Source organism: Rissa tridactyla, chromosome Z, assembly GCF_028500815.1.
Source record: "Rissa tridactyla isolate bRisTri1 chromosome Z, bRisTri1.patW.cur.20221130, whole genome shotgun sequence".
NCBI classification, from domain to species: domain Eukaryota; kingdom Metazoa; phylum Chordata; class Aves; order Charadriiformes; family Laridae; genus Rissa; species Rissa tridactyla.
In genome coordinates, this window is record NC_071497.1 from 21,290,271 (window position 1) to 21,304,247 (window position 13,977).

The 13,977-nt window shown below is 36.2% G+C and overlaps 1 protein-coding gene across 8 annotated transcripts in view; it reads left to right on the forward strand.

Moving 5' to 3' along the window:
- Positions 1-13,977, forward strand: part of CSNK1G3 (casein kinase 1 gamma 3) — an 83,617-nt gene that overhangs the window by 14,737 nt on the left and 54,903 nt on the right. For all 8 annotated transcript variants that reach the window (XM_054185422.1, XM_054185425.1, XM_054185427.1 and 5 more), the window contains exons 2-3: positions 6,979-7,394; positions 11,148-11,188. In XM_054185422.1, coding sequence (XP_054041397.1) covers positions 7,217-7,394; positions 11,148-11,188 — 219 coding nt within the window. In that variant the 5' untranslated portion in view covers positions 6,979-7,216. The remainder of the gene's footprint in view (positions 1-6,978; positions 7,395-11,147; positions 11,189-13,977) is intronic.

The window sequence follows — 13,977 nt, forward strand, 5'->3', positions numbered from 1 at the left end:
ATCATAATCTACTTGTTAGAGGAAGAAAAATACTGAAGTTTTCCCACAATGAATTCATTTGTAAGTGAGACTTGCTTAATTTCAATCTCTATATGTCTAGTTCTGTATGCATTCTTAGAGAGTATTCAGTGTTCTGTGTTCTTTAGGATTATACAACTGCACAACTCAAATTTAAATAAGAAATAGTTTGATTATAGTGGTAAATTAAAAGGATCGTTTTTGTTCACACACCTGTATAGTTCCATTAAAACTCATTTGGTTGCTCTCTGTGTAGAATTTCATGCAGCAGAGAGAGTGCAAAGCAAATATTTCAAACAAGCTGGATTTTCTGAGTTGGAATCTCCTTATCCATTAAGTAAGAAAGTGTTGTGTGCAAATCATCCATGTGTAAAACATTCTGTAGAGTAAAAATGTCCCTTCAAGGAAATAGATGTCTGTCTGTCCTCTTCAAATATCACAAAATTGCTCATCTAACCTTTATAGACAGTAGAGGTCTTTAAGGAATGTTCTCTTTGGTTCCTGCCTTGGCTTTGTTGAAGTATTTAATTCAGAAAGAACATTACTGAAGTTGTGAGGTCAAGTCCACAAAAGTTTGCAAGTGATAATGCATGTAGGTGAATTATAGCACGTTCATTAATGGAGCAGAGAACGGAGCAAACCCTCCTGAGCTCGGAGAAACTACTGTAGTTCCAGAGTTAGCAGTTTAGCCAGACCAATGCATTAGTGAATGTAAACTAATAAGTTTTGCCTTTGACTTCTTACCTCAAATGTGATAAAGCCAGTACTGGCAGAAATAGTCAGTTCTCTGTGGACCCAACAAATGCAGTTTTCCTCCCATGCTTCTTCATTGCAAATTGGGGTTTTGTTTTGGGGTGGTGTTACGATAGTCTTGTGACTAAGTTTGTATTTATTTGGTTAATTTGGCTGTGTGTTCAGTATTTGTCATGTGTTGACACGGACCAGTAGTGTGGCTGTCTTTTGCCATCAGTTTTAATTTATGTTTCTAAAACTGAGCCTGAGCTGCTTTTTCCTCTTCTGCAGATGTTAGGTGTATGACTGCTGTCAGTCAAATGAAAAGTGTATCCAGCTGTTATCTTCACTATTCTTGCTTGTCTTCACCATCCTCTCTTTGCTATTCAGGCAGTCTCTCTACAGCGCCTGGGAATGTCTATTAAATCCCATCAATTAAATAAAACCTCTATTAGTTGATGTTAGTTATGCATCACAGTTACTCTGACTGCTTCCTTACAGATCTTCCAGTCTCGTTTCATCTTTTAGCCTCAATCTATATGGATTGTATATCTTATTTCTAATTAAGATCTAGTTACCTTTGCTGCTATAGCTTCCTTTGCTTTCTCTTCCTCTTCATACTTCAACATAAGTAATCATTTCACTCTTATGACATTGCTTGGTTAACTTGTCTTTGGTGGTGTGTTTGTCATTATACTGATATTTAATCATATATTTTTTGAGTAAGAACGCTTGTTTAAATCCTAACAGTATTCCCTGGTGCCTGGATGAAGCTTATGGGTCAAGGGTGCTCACTTACTTAGGCAGAGATGAAAAATGAAAATTAAATAAAAAATCAAGATGTGAAATGAAGGTGAGGAGAGCACTTTTTTTCAGGCAGTTTGCATGTGAGGAACATATAGCCCATGGAACTATCACACAGCAAGACAAGGATTATGCAAATAAACTAGAATGATTACACTACATGTGATATTTTTCCACTTAAGGTGATGCATACTGTTGACTCTGACTTCAGACCCCTACAAATTATGTTGAGTCTTTGAAACGAATCTGCTGGATCTTCCTTAACAGTCTAGGAAAACTAATGGAATTCCTGTAACTTGTAATTTACTTTCATGCTGTATCAGAAGTTTTTGCATGCCCAAGTAATTACAAATCATACATCTATCTATCCATCTATCTATATCTTTGCCTTTTAGTGCTTTTCCTCTAGAATGTGAGCATTATGGTAAAGAAAAGATATTGCCATCACCAGTATAGCTGTGTCATAGTGAAGTGCAGTATAAATAAAAAAAAACCCAACAAACTACCATGAATGCCTTTTGTATTTCTAAGGTAAATACTTTCTAAAATGTTGTACAGGAATTTCAATATGAAGAAAGTCTAAGTGCTCTCCTTATTTCAAATTAGCTGTGGATTATTTTCTTAAGAAATGTTGTAAGAGAACCCTTGTGTCCTGGAGAGACTGTGTCAGGAATGCTTGTGTGTCTTCCTTCTGACATATAGCGTGTGAAAAATGTACAGGGCTTCTAATGTCTGTTTAGTATGAATCTGATAAAAGGTGCTAATTTCAGTATATATAAAAAGGCATACCCAAAATATAACTGGAATATTTCTTGGCTCAACAGCAGAAGAGGGAAGGGCATAAGTTACCATATAGATTCGTCCATGTAATAGATGCATTTTTGGAAACTGAAATTTAAGTTGTTAATAATGTATTCGGTTTCATGTATTGTTGCCTTAAACTTCAGTAAAACACTCAATAAAATGTTACTTAAAAATTATGAGGAAATATTTTTTCATGAAGGAATTCATAATCAGTTTATTTACTATTTGCTCTAAAGTATTTTATTGGGTTTTATTAGTTTTTTCCTGCTTTGTGGTTTGGCCCCAAAATGCTAGTACCATTTACAAAGCCAATCTACTTGATAAATAGTGACGCTTGTACTAAAGCTTATCTTTATCCCTTGAGTCCATTGTAACTTAGCTTTTCTTTTACTGCATTCTGAGTTTTTAAAATGACATATGGCTAACAGCTTGCGGTGGGTCTGTGTGCAGGCACAAAAGTTTTGGAAGTAGTGGTTTCTTAAATGAAAAAGCCTGTGGTAGGCTATTTCTTCTGGAAGCACTTTTTACTGTAAAAAAAAAAAGTCGTTACTCACCTACAGTGTTTGGAATTTCACGAACTTGAAAGACTTGAGCGTTGCTTTTGTAAATGCACTGGGTGTCTGTGCCCTGGTGCTGCCGGGGGGGCTGCAGGGGCCTCTGAGGAGAGGCCAGGGCTGCCCTGTGCCAGACACACTGCAGGGCACAGCTGAAGATAATGGCACCTCCAGGAAAATATATTTAAGAAATAGTAAAAGAAGCTGCACAGCAGCTGTGAGAGAGGAGAGAGAGAATATGTGAGAGAAACAGCCCTGCAGCCACCAAGGTCAGTGAAGAAGGAGGTGGAGGCGGTGCTCCAGGCGCTGGAGCAGAGATTCCCCTGCAGCCCATGGAGGAGACCATGGTGATGCAGGTGGATATGTCCTGAAGGATGCTGCAGCCTGTGGAGGGGAGCCCAGGGCAGAGCAGGTTTTCTGGCAGGACCTGTGCCCCGTGGGGGACCCATGCTGGAGCAGGTTGTTTCCAAAGGACTGTGCCCTGTGGTGAGGACCCGATGCTGGAGTGGGGCAGCAGCGTGAGGAGGCAGGAGCAGCAGAGAAGAGCAGTTATGGACTGACCACAGTCCTATTTCCCTGTCCCCCTGCGTCATTTGTGAAGGAGGTGGAGGAGTGGTGAGTGAAGTTGAGCCTGGGAGGAAAAGGAGTTTTTAGCTTTATCTCTGTTTCTCACCGTGTTAGTCTGTTTTAATTGGCGATAAATTAATCTTGCTCAGGTCAAGTCTGTTTTGCCTGTGAGCGTAATTGGTGAGTGATCTCCCTGTCTTGATCTTGACCCATGAGCTTTTTCATCTTATTTTCTTCCCACTGTCCTTTTGAGAAGGGGGAGCGAGGGAGCAGCTGGGTGGGCATTTTACAGAAGATTAAAAGAAAAGCAAAAAGATTTATCATAAATTAGCTCAGTTTTTGCAACTAATTAAAACTTAAATTTCTGTAGCTGGTTTCAGAGTGAATACTGCAATTGAAAAATACAGGCAATAGTTTCTTGGACAGGATTCTATTCCAAATTGGCTGTTTCAATTAATAAATTAACTTATAAACTGCTTAAAAAGAGCATTCAATTTGGTATTTGTTTAGGTGTGCAGTGTTATATATAAGGACATTTTCAGTGTCTGAGGCTGTGTGTAATCAGTAAAAAGTTCTCTTGAAGACTGTAGTATTAGTATAAACTAACTTCAGAACGTCTGTTGCCATTACTGCCTAATAAACTAGTATCTAAAATATTAGACTGTTAGATTGTAGAAAAAGATATTTGTGTGTGCAGGCAGGGTATTTTTAAAATGAAGATTCTAAAGGTATTGCAAGTTTTCATCTCTAGTAACCTAGTACTGTTCAGAGGTAGGCTTGGTTATTATTTGGACTTCCTAAATTTAAGATCTTCCTATGATTATGGATGGATTAAAAAAAGTGTATTGTGCAAATTAACTTCTCACTGGCAAAGCTTCAGTGTCTTGTTAACTACTAGGCTTCATCTGGACAAGCATCCACCCAGAGCTGCTAATATGCTTTGCATAAATACTAAATAATCTGTCCTTGAGCTCCCAACTTGGTTTCTCTGGTACTGTTTTATTTATACATGAACTGAAACAGTGTAAGATTGGAAGCTTTTCTGGTGATGATGGACCTTCTTTGGCTCACAACTGATTTCTTAGAGATCACCATTGTCTTAGTGCTGCTACTGAATTTCTGGTGCCCTTTGTCCTCATGTTGCCTGCTTGTTATTCCATATTCCTGATGCATCACAACTTGCTTCTCATCACCCTCAGAACCCAGCCTGTTACAGCCGAGTTTTCTGCTCAGTTAGCTGTGCTCAGGTGATAGTTAAGTACAAAGACAAAATGGAGAAATCTGAAATAAATGACAAAACTTGAACTGTTTGGTCCTTCTAAAATGAAGTTGTGAATACAATTTTAAACTCATTTGACATGTGGTTAGATATTGCATTTGTGTCAACAGGTAAGCTATGGAAAACCTCTAAGCTAAGAATCCTATTAACTCTGAAATCGGATTTGGATTTCTTCAGGTTTGCCTGCATACCCAGTCCCTTCTGTAGTCCTAGTGCTCTGTTGTGGAGGCCATTCGTATCACTGGTATGAACTATTAGTGCCTTTCACTGTGCTAAGGTATGTCTTTCAGCATGTGGTAGTATGAAATTTTTAGTATGTGGAAAATAGTGCCAGGAAATTTGGCCTGCTACTAAGATTACCAAAGCATTGTGTTAGTAACTGCCTATGCTTTTTTACTCTTTGCTGATGGCAGTAATATGCTGTGCTTAGGTGCGTTGCTTCTGTTCGCCGTGAAGCCTGTGTATTAGCAATGAAATTTCTAGGATTGTTTATCTTATTATTTCTCACTGGAGAACCAGTACAATATGGAACATAAGTCTTTTTTCTTTGGTACTTAAAATATTTGTGCATTCTGCTGCATCAAATGTACTGACCTTCTTTCTACGTACTAAATGGTGCCCTTGAAGTCCTACCTCAACACACTCCATTTCTAGTTTTCTTCTTTCTTCCCTAGCTTTTGTAGCTCAGTGGGTGAGGCAAAATTACTTGTTGCTTCCCCTTGACTCTGAGATCCGTGGTTTGGAAAGTGACTTTAGGGTGTCTAGTGGTGGTGCTTGAACCTGCAAGATTATGTTGTAGCCAAGTATGCTTATATTTTTCTCTCAAATGTCTCTGCTATACCATACCTCACCACTGCATTCATTACTCACTGCTGAAGTCCTTTTCTCTTGAATTAAGGAAGTTTACTTGGACTGGAACCTGCATTTGTGTTTTTTGATTGTTCTCAGAACAAGTCTTTTATTTCCCCCTTTCATAGTAAGGTGATCATGTTTCTTTGCTAAACAAATTTCCGTGTGCTTCATTGTTCAGGTGATAGGTTAGTCAGCTGTTGATTAGTGATTTTTGAATATTGTCTAGTTATGACCGTCCTATGAATATCCATTATTCGGCAGATGTAATTACTTGAGTTGTTGTTCATATTCTTTGGTATCTTTTCTCTACTAGCTCTTTGATTTTTTTAAAATGTTGTAATAAGCTATGATGTAAGCAATAATTTTACTTTGTGAGAAATGGGTTTAAGAAATGAAAGTGTCTTCAGTTCAAAGTGTTTAAAATAAGCTCCTGATGACTATCTTTAGAATAGTCTGTAGCACATGAAATACGTTATTTTTTCAGAGGATGTTTTCTTGTGTGGCAGTATATTCCCAAGATTGAAGCAAATGTAGCAAAATAATTTTGAACAGATATTTAACTCACCCTGAAATATTGGCTACGTAGTAGCTAACTATCTTCTAAATTTTGGGTTTGTAAACCACTGTTGTCAAATAGAAAACAATATCCCCTGTTCTTGTGGGCAAGATGAAAATGAAAGCTTTCTTTATTGCAGTAGTAAGCTAACATTATGTTTTTGCTGAAATCTGTGTTGTCATTAGTGTCTAGGCAATGATGCTAAATGGTGGACATGGGGAGTAAGGAAGCAAATTTATGACATAATTAAATGGGGCAGGGGAGAACAAGTAAATATATTTTCAGACTCTAGGAGTTACTGAGAGAACCAAAGTGTCCTTGCCATGAGTTTATAAACTGTCCATCTCAGAAATTACAACTCAGAAAAGATAGTGGAATCATTTTAAATTTTAATATCTTTCTGTAACTTCAATAACTGTTCAGCTTGAGTATTTCCTTAAACAACAGATACTACTGGGGTGAAAAAACCCAGAAATAAAGGCTTTCTTTTGCATAGGTGGCATAAGATGCAATAAGAGTCTAAATGTCAATTTTAAGTATGTCTGTTTTATAGGGTGGTTTTGTGTTGGTCTTTTTTTTGGAAATATTTGTTGCATTAAGACTTGATATCTTTTAACTCACTTCAGTCACACCAGTATCTCTTGCCATTATGTGCTAGAGTCAGAGGCTTTAACCTTACAGAGGTGCTTTTCATAGATGATCTGTAAAGTAAATATAATTAGTTATAGCTTAATTGTATGACTAGTTGAAGGGAGAGGTAATTTTGTACAAGAATCTTACTGTATCGAATAACTTTGTTTTTTCTTTAACAGAATTCCTGTAAATACTAGTAAACGTTGCTGATTTTGTGCATTCTGGAGATAATTTCTACTGTGGATACTACCAAGGCTTTGCAAATGGGATGAACACGCTGCTGTTGACTGCTTACTGACAGTAACCAGCTGGACACTTCACTGGTGATGTTTTCATTCTCACATTTTGACATTGGAGTTTGCTTATACTGATTTTTAAAAAGAGGAAGAAATCAAAGTGGAGTACCGTAAACTTGACATGGATAATAAAAAGAAAGACAAGGACAAGCCAGATGAAAGAATGTCATGGCCTAGTGGCAGGTCAGGCCGTAATCCACGTGGAACTGGTACTTCAAATTCTGGAGTGTTAATGGTTGGACCTAACTTCAGAGTTGGCAAAAAAATTGGATGCGGTAACTTTGGAGAACTACGGTTAGGTAAGATCCTTGTTTTTTTTTCAGTTTACATTATTTAAGACCATTGTATGCAGTCTAGGCATTAAAATGTTTACATGAACACATCATACAGTTCTTCAAACTACTTTCAGGCTTCAGATAGTTTAAACTTGCCTTGCGCATCTCCTGTGGCTTGACCCTGGCCAGTGCAAGCTCTATCACATATTAAGAATCTCTGTAGCAGGAGACTTTTGTGACTAAAAATGTTCTGTAATTGTGTGCAGTGCTATCCTAAATTCAGTCAGTCATCTCTTCCAAGATACTGGAAATTATTTCATGGTCATTGTGTTTTCCTACCTTTATTGGCTTCCTGAAGCCAATATTATTCAGTTGGATTTAGGGCTAAGTGCATGTGAAACACGTCCTCCTCCTGTAGGTCTAATTTATAGTACTGTGGTCTTGGAGATCTCTTGGAGACAATGTGGCAGGCTGTACAGTGGTTTTTTGTGGTTTTTTTTTTTATAGCAGCAAACTCTTGGATTCCTTGGCTTTATTTGCATCATGAGCAGTGTTGCGAGGCTAAACAGTGAGCTGCTGTTAGAGAGTGAGAATCAATCTGTAGAGAGAATCTGGGAGATGGGTAATTCCATCACTTAGTTCCCTGCTGAACAGATGGATGAAAATCAGTGAGAAAGGGATAGATGGAGAAGGACTTGTGGAATTTTAAAGAACTTGTGTAGCAAAACTGTAAATACTACCATTTGTTAAAATAGACACTAAATGATGGGTGTGTCCTTTTGGAAGACTATGTATTTAGTTTGAGGGACTTAATTTTCCATGATGACAGCATGATTAGCCAGGGTTTTCAAGATCTGGGAATTCCGTGTGTGTTAACAACTATAACTTGACACTTGACAGCAAGAATTTATTCCAGTATTCCGGGAAGGCTTGAGTTAATGCACTGTGTCAAGGTTTGAAGGGAGGTGGGTTCAAAAGTAGGGTATTTGATAGTAGGGTGGGCTATGTAGGTGTTATGTTTCTGTTGATCTTCTGCCTCTGCTAGAACTACCACTCATTGTCCTTCAGACAATTTTTTTAATATAGTGCTTGCTATAAAATTTATCATGTTTATTTATGCATGTTTGTAACATGCAAGAAATATAACACATGTTTAATATAGTGCTTCTGCGGGCCTTATATCTAGTCTGAGTCAGAATGTAAATAGTTAAACAGGATTGGTGTATTTTGATCTTTATAGTGTTATATCTGTGCCTCTGCAGTTTGCAACTCAAGCTGAGACTCTGTCTTCACCTTGTCCTCAACTTTTCTAAACTGGCTTTGAATGATAATTTTTCTTTTAAATCTCTCCATGAACTTATTCAAAGCAGTGTAATTAATGTTACATTTACTATTGAAGGCAACAGTAAACTAATAAATTTTTTTCCTGTCTGTTATCTTGGAGGGGTCACAATGTATAGAGTCGATTATCTATTTCAGATCAGTACCAGATTAGCTCATTTGTTAGCAGCAGATACAGAGTGAAATTATCTACTTCATTCTAAATACAGTATTAAAGTAGTTAAGACCTAAAGTCTGATAGTACTGAAATAAAATAGGACAAGCGAGTAAAATAAAAGGAAGAAGATAATAGTGTAGTGTACTGTCTTGTCATCTACCAGGACAAGTGCAGGCTTTCTGTTTAATGTCTACTTTTTTGCATACATAGTAGATATTTTAAATCCTTATTTATTGTTATTTGTGGGGTAAGATGTCTTAAACGTAAGTCACTGAAAGCAGGAGTTGAGACTGGTGTTACAGATTGTGATTTAAATTTGTTATTTTTACATTACTACATTGGCAAGTAACTTAAAGTAGGCATCCCTCCTACAAAAATGCACACAAGCACTTAATTTGTTTTATGCACTTCGGCAAACTGGAGTGTATTTTGAGCATGTGTCTTAGAGTTGAATCTTAAAGACTTAAAGGAGGAATAAACTTGTTAAAAAGCAGTGAAGTTATGCTTCAGGAGATAAAAATTCAATTATAAATCAGTAGCCATTGTAGTTCTTCCACCTGAGGTGAAAGAAGTGGCCAGACTTACGTATTGGCTTGTGGATCAAATGGTAAATTGGCTGAATGTAGCAAATAAATGTCTGATGTGCAATCATTAACTTGCAGAAGACTAAATTGTTTTGAATTTTGAGCTGTTAATCTTAAGGCTCTTCCGAGTTAAGATAAACTGATGGGGTACTGAAAGAAAGTTTGCTGCTGCTGTGTGTGATTTTGCATTGTGCAAAACCTGTTGTTCCGTGCTTAGAGACAGATCAACAGTGATGTCAAATCTGCTGTCTTCCATATTTTAGAGACAATTGTGTTGAATTGCCACATGGGAAGTTCTGATATTTCTTCAGAATGTCCTTTCCGATGTTTCCTTGGAATGATAAACCTGTCGTTACTGGACAAGTTCCATCTGCCTACTGGAACCCAATATCCAGTCACTTAACTGTAACTAGATTTGTTGGCTACCCCAGTAGCTGATTTATATATCTAATACACTGAATGAGCAGGGTCCCTGCAAGAGTTTCTTTTAATGTCTTCTAGATTGTAACAGAATGCAAAAATACAGAAGCAATTTCAAACAAAGTACACTTTTTGTCAAAAACATAACTCAAATGATTGTAAGATAAGAAATAACTATTAAGATACCTGGATTTCCACTTCAGTCCCTGGATAGGTCTTGGAATTATCCATTATTTTGGTGGTCAGATCAGAGCATGCTGCCCATACTGATTCTGTGTTTATTATTGTACAGCCGTCAAGTAACTTGCTTTTTGTAAAGTTGATCCCTTATAAGGCACATTATTTTAATACATCTTTTTTTTAGCTTTGTAAGAGTACTCTATTTTTAAAAATAAGTAAGGATTAGAGCTGAGATCATAGTCTTTGACTTTAAATATAACTGTCTTTGCAGAGAACCTTGATCCATGTCTTTTCCGTGTTTGATTTCTTTAACAAAACTGAGCTAAACATGTGAAATTCAGACCTGAGCAATATTACAGAGAAAAAAAAGTAGGTTGTCATTAGAAATAATACACACATAACTCATTTGAAGACTGTAGAGGAACAAAAAGTATCAGAAGTGAGAAGTTTTTCCTTTATCTGTTATTTTTTAATTTTACACCTGTAAAGCTTGTTTAATATTTTAGTCATGGCGTGCAATTTGAAGTAATGCTTGTTGAAATATGCTTATCCAGTTACAGAGCCACTTTTAAAGCATTAGATGCATTTTCCAAATGGTATAAGTGTTTAACTCAGTAATATTCTTGCCTTGTTTGTCCTAACTTTAAGCATAGTAAATTACAGAACTGAGGGGAAAAAAAAATAGTCCTAGTTAATTCTAGCTTTAATTAGTGCCCGGTGTTCCAAAACCATATAACAATTTTAAAATAAATTTTAGGTAGTTTTCATCAATCAATATGAAAATATAGAATATCACATTCCACTTACAGTAATTTACCAATTTTCAAGCAAAATAAAAGAATAAAAATTTGCAAACTTGATAAAACAGATGAAACACTCTCAATGAAACTGCCACTTCTAACACTATTCAAGAATAAAGTTGTCTTTGAAGTATGGTATCAGGCTAATAAAGCCATGTTTTTTTTTAAGTCACTACCAGAACACCTAGCACCTTAGATCAAAAATGTTTCAAAGACTTTCTTGCGGTGTAAATGGCATTTTAATTGAACAGGAAAGCCAATGTCTTACATTCTTGTTTTTTTTTCTTTTTTCAAGGAAAAAATTTGTACACAAATGAATATATGGCAATTAAGCTGGTAAGTTAACCTATTTATTTATTTTTATGGATTTGGGATGAGACATTTCCTTTCATATATAATGGTTTGATTTCCTTAATTGAAATCCTTAATGGTCTTGTATATTTTTCAACTGACTGGATGAAAGCAGTTAGTGATAGATGTAATTACATGCTTTGGCCATATTGAGTAAAACCAGTGTTAATTGTCAGTGTTCTCAGAGCTAAATCTATCTTTGTTTGTAAAATTTATGATAATTGACTGCTACTGCCAGGATATGCTCAGCAGTCTTCCTAGTAGATTCCTTTTTTTTGTGCAACAAGTAGAGGAACACCAAATTTATTGTGAATCTGGCACTGACAATCTGGTTTGGTAGACCTGTATTCAATGATGTGTAAAATATTTCCTTCACTTAGAAACATGGTAAATTTGTGTAGTTTGTTAATATGTCATTTTTCTGCTCTTTCTGAATCTTTCATCAGAACTACTCAATTTACTTCATGTTTTGCTTCTGGATACTTTTAACTTATTGGTAAATGACTGTTTTCTTAACCAAAGTATTTCAAGATGAAAATCAGTTGTTTATGTTTTGTTGTTGAAGGGATTTTAGAACTACCATTAACTTCTTTTTGCTGCAGTTGGACGGAAGTTTTTTCATAGCATAGTATGGTGAATTTCTAGTTCCATAATGTAAAAGGTCAACTATGGAAACAGAAATACATGGCTTTAGATGGGGAGTGTAAAAAGCAAATATAGGTAATAAACTCCTGTAAAATATTTTCATGACTGTCCTTGCTTAGAAAAATATTTACTTCAGGAGTAGCTGCAGATTTAAAACCAGACAGGTTATGGTTTGAAACAGCAACATCGGATGAAGTTTTTGGGGTTGTTGTGTGCACGTTACGCCAGATTTAAGTTCATTTTGTTTTAAAATATCTTGAACTTATTCTGGATGTCTGGTCAAACTTGAAAATGGTCTGAATTCCTCTAGTAAAAGGCTCTTTATTGTAAAGTGCATTCAGAAATAGTTTGCAAGATAGTGACTTTTTTTTTTCTAAGGACTAATTACTTGATGTAGAGCAAGAGAACTTTTTAATCTGATCAGTGGGTTTTGGTAAAGCAGTTTTTATTATATATGTAACTATTAATAGATTCAGCTACTATTTCAACCCATTTTAACTTCATAGATGCTGCTCGGTGACAGCTTCTACTTTGTTTCCAAATTACTCAGTCTTATGGTTCTTCATTTATAGCTGCGCAAGAAGCTCGAAGTATCATCATTGAATAACTTACTTTGAAGTCACTAAAGAACCAGTGTAGTAAAGTATGTCTGTAATTTACTACTAGTGCTTAAAGAACTCCGAATATGTAGTTAACTTCTCGAGTTGTCCTTTTCCATTAGTGGTATGAAAAGCTATAGTGTCTTTGCAATAAACAACAGATGAAAGGACTAGTGAAAATCAACACCGTAGCTTGCATTATCACTGTAAGGTAAAAATACATTGATTAGCAGGTAGAACTAGTTGGTTCTTTTACTATGGTTCTCTTTTTTTTATTTTAAATCTTTCAGCTCTTTTGAATTTATTTTCAGATTGGAAGGGATTTGGGTCACAAGGTTCAGCCTGTTAAAAGCAGCTGCATCAAATTGCATGGTTTAGTTGAATTTTGCTTTTTTACTGTTTTTCTTCTACACAAGACAGTGCCTGGACTTTATTCTAACAGTTAGGTTGTGCTTGTTCCTGGTATGCCATCCTTTCCCTTTAAACTGTCACCCTAACAGTTTTTCCCTATCTCTGGCACTAATTCCCGTTGTGTTTTGAGATCAGTCATTGGGTCTATGCTCAGTCTTTGTTTTGTTGTCCTAAGTGAGGAACTCTTAATTTCCTAGCTGTTTTGCACCTGTTGTAGTTCAAGTTTAGCCCTCCTGAGTGGGTTTACCTGAATTATGTATGTATTGTAGTTTGAGCAGTAACCCATGCCAGGTGCAGTTGTGGTAGTATCTCTTCTGCAGTATCCTAAAACTGTATTTGTATTCCTTATGGTAGCATTTCATTGTTGACATACAGTTTTGTTGTGAGCAGCAAGACATCTCCTGTGCCAGATATTTTATGTATCAACGGTAACCGTATACTTTAGTGCAGGAGGATTGTGTGGGTTTCTCTCGAGAACATGAGTTACAGTGGCTGCACTTATACAGCAGCTTGCAGGAATGCTTCTGATGTTAAAAGTAAATGGATTTTATAACTATGGTTTTGACTTAAACTTTTTATTATGGAGAATTAGTATTTCCCTCATGGACAAAATTATACAAGTATGTTCCTGTTTATGATGCTTATGGCTACTTCAGGACTGCCTTGCGTAAGGAAATAGTTTAAACAATTTTTCTGTGAGAGGTCTGAGGGTCATACAATGTATGCATTTTAATGTATAAGGTTTACATGTAAATTCATATTTATTCTAGTAAAATGTCTACAGTTCTAGGATATTACTCTTAACCTGGGCTCATTCATTATGGCCTGTTCTGGTTGGGCAGATACTCAAGTCTGAAAGGTAGAATGGACTTTTTAAAGAACTAGAATGAAACTCTTTAAGAACTGGGCGTTATCAATCAGTTGTGCACCATTTAGTGGTGTTTGTATGTTTCTGCTGGTCTATTAGTATACAAATCGGTATGTTGTGATCAGGTAGTTCTTCAGCATTAACAATGTGTTATACATGAACTGTACGTTTCCTGCTCACCTCTTGATTTGTTGTTAGACTTACTTGTCTTATTACATGACCCTCTGCTTCCCTTAAATCTCCTATTCCTT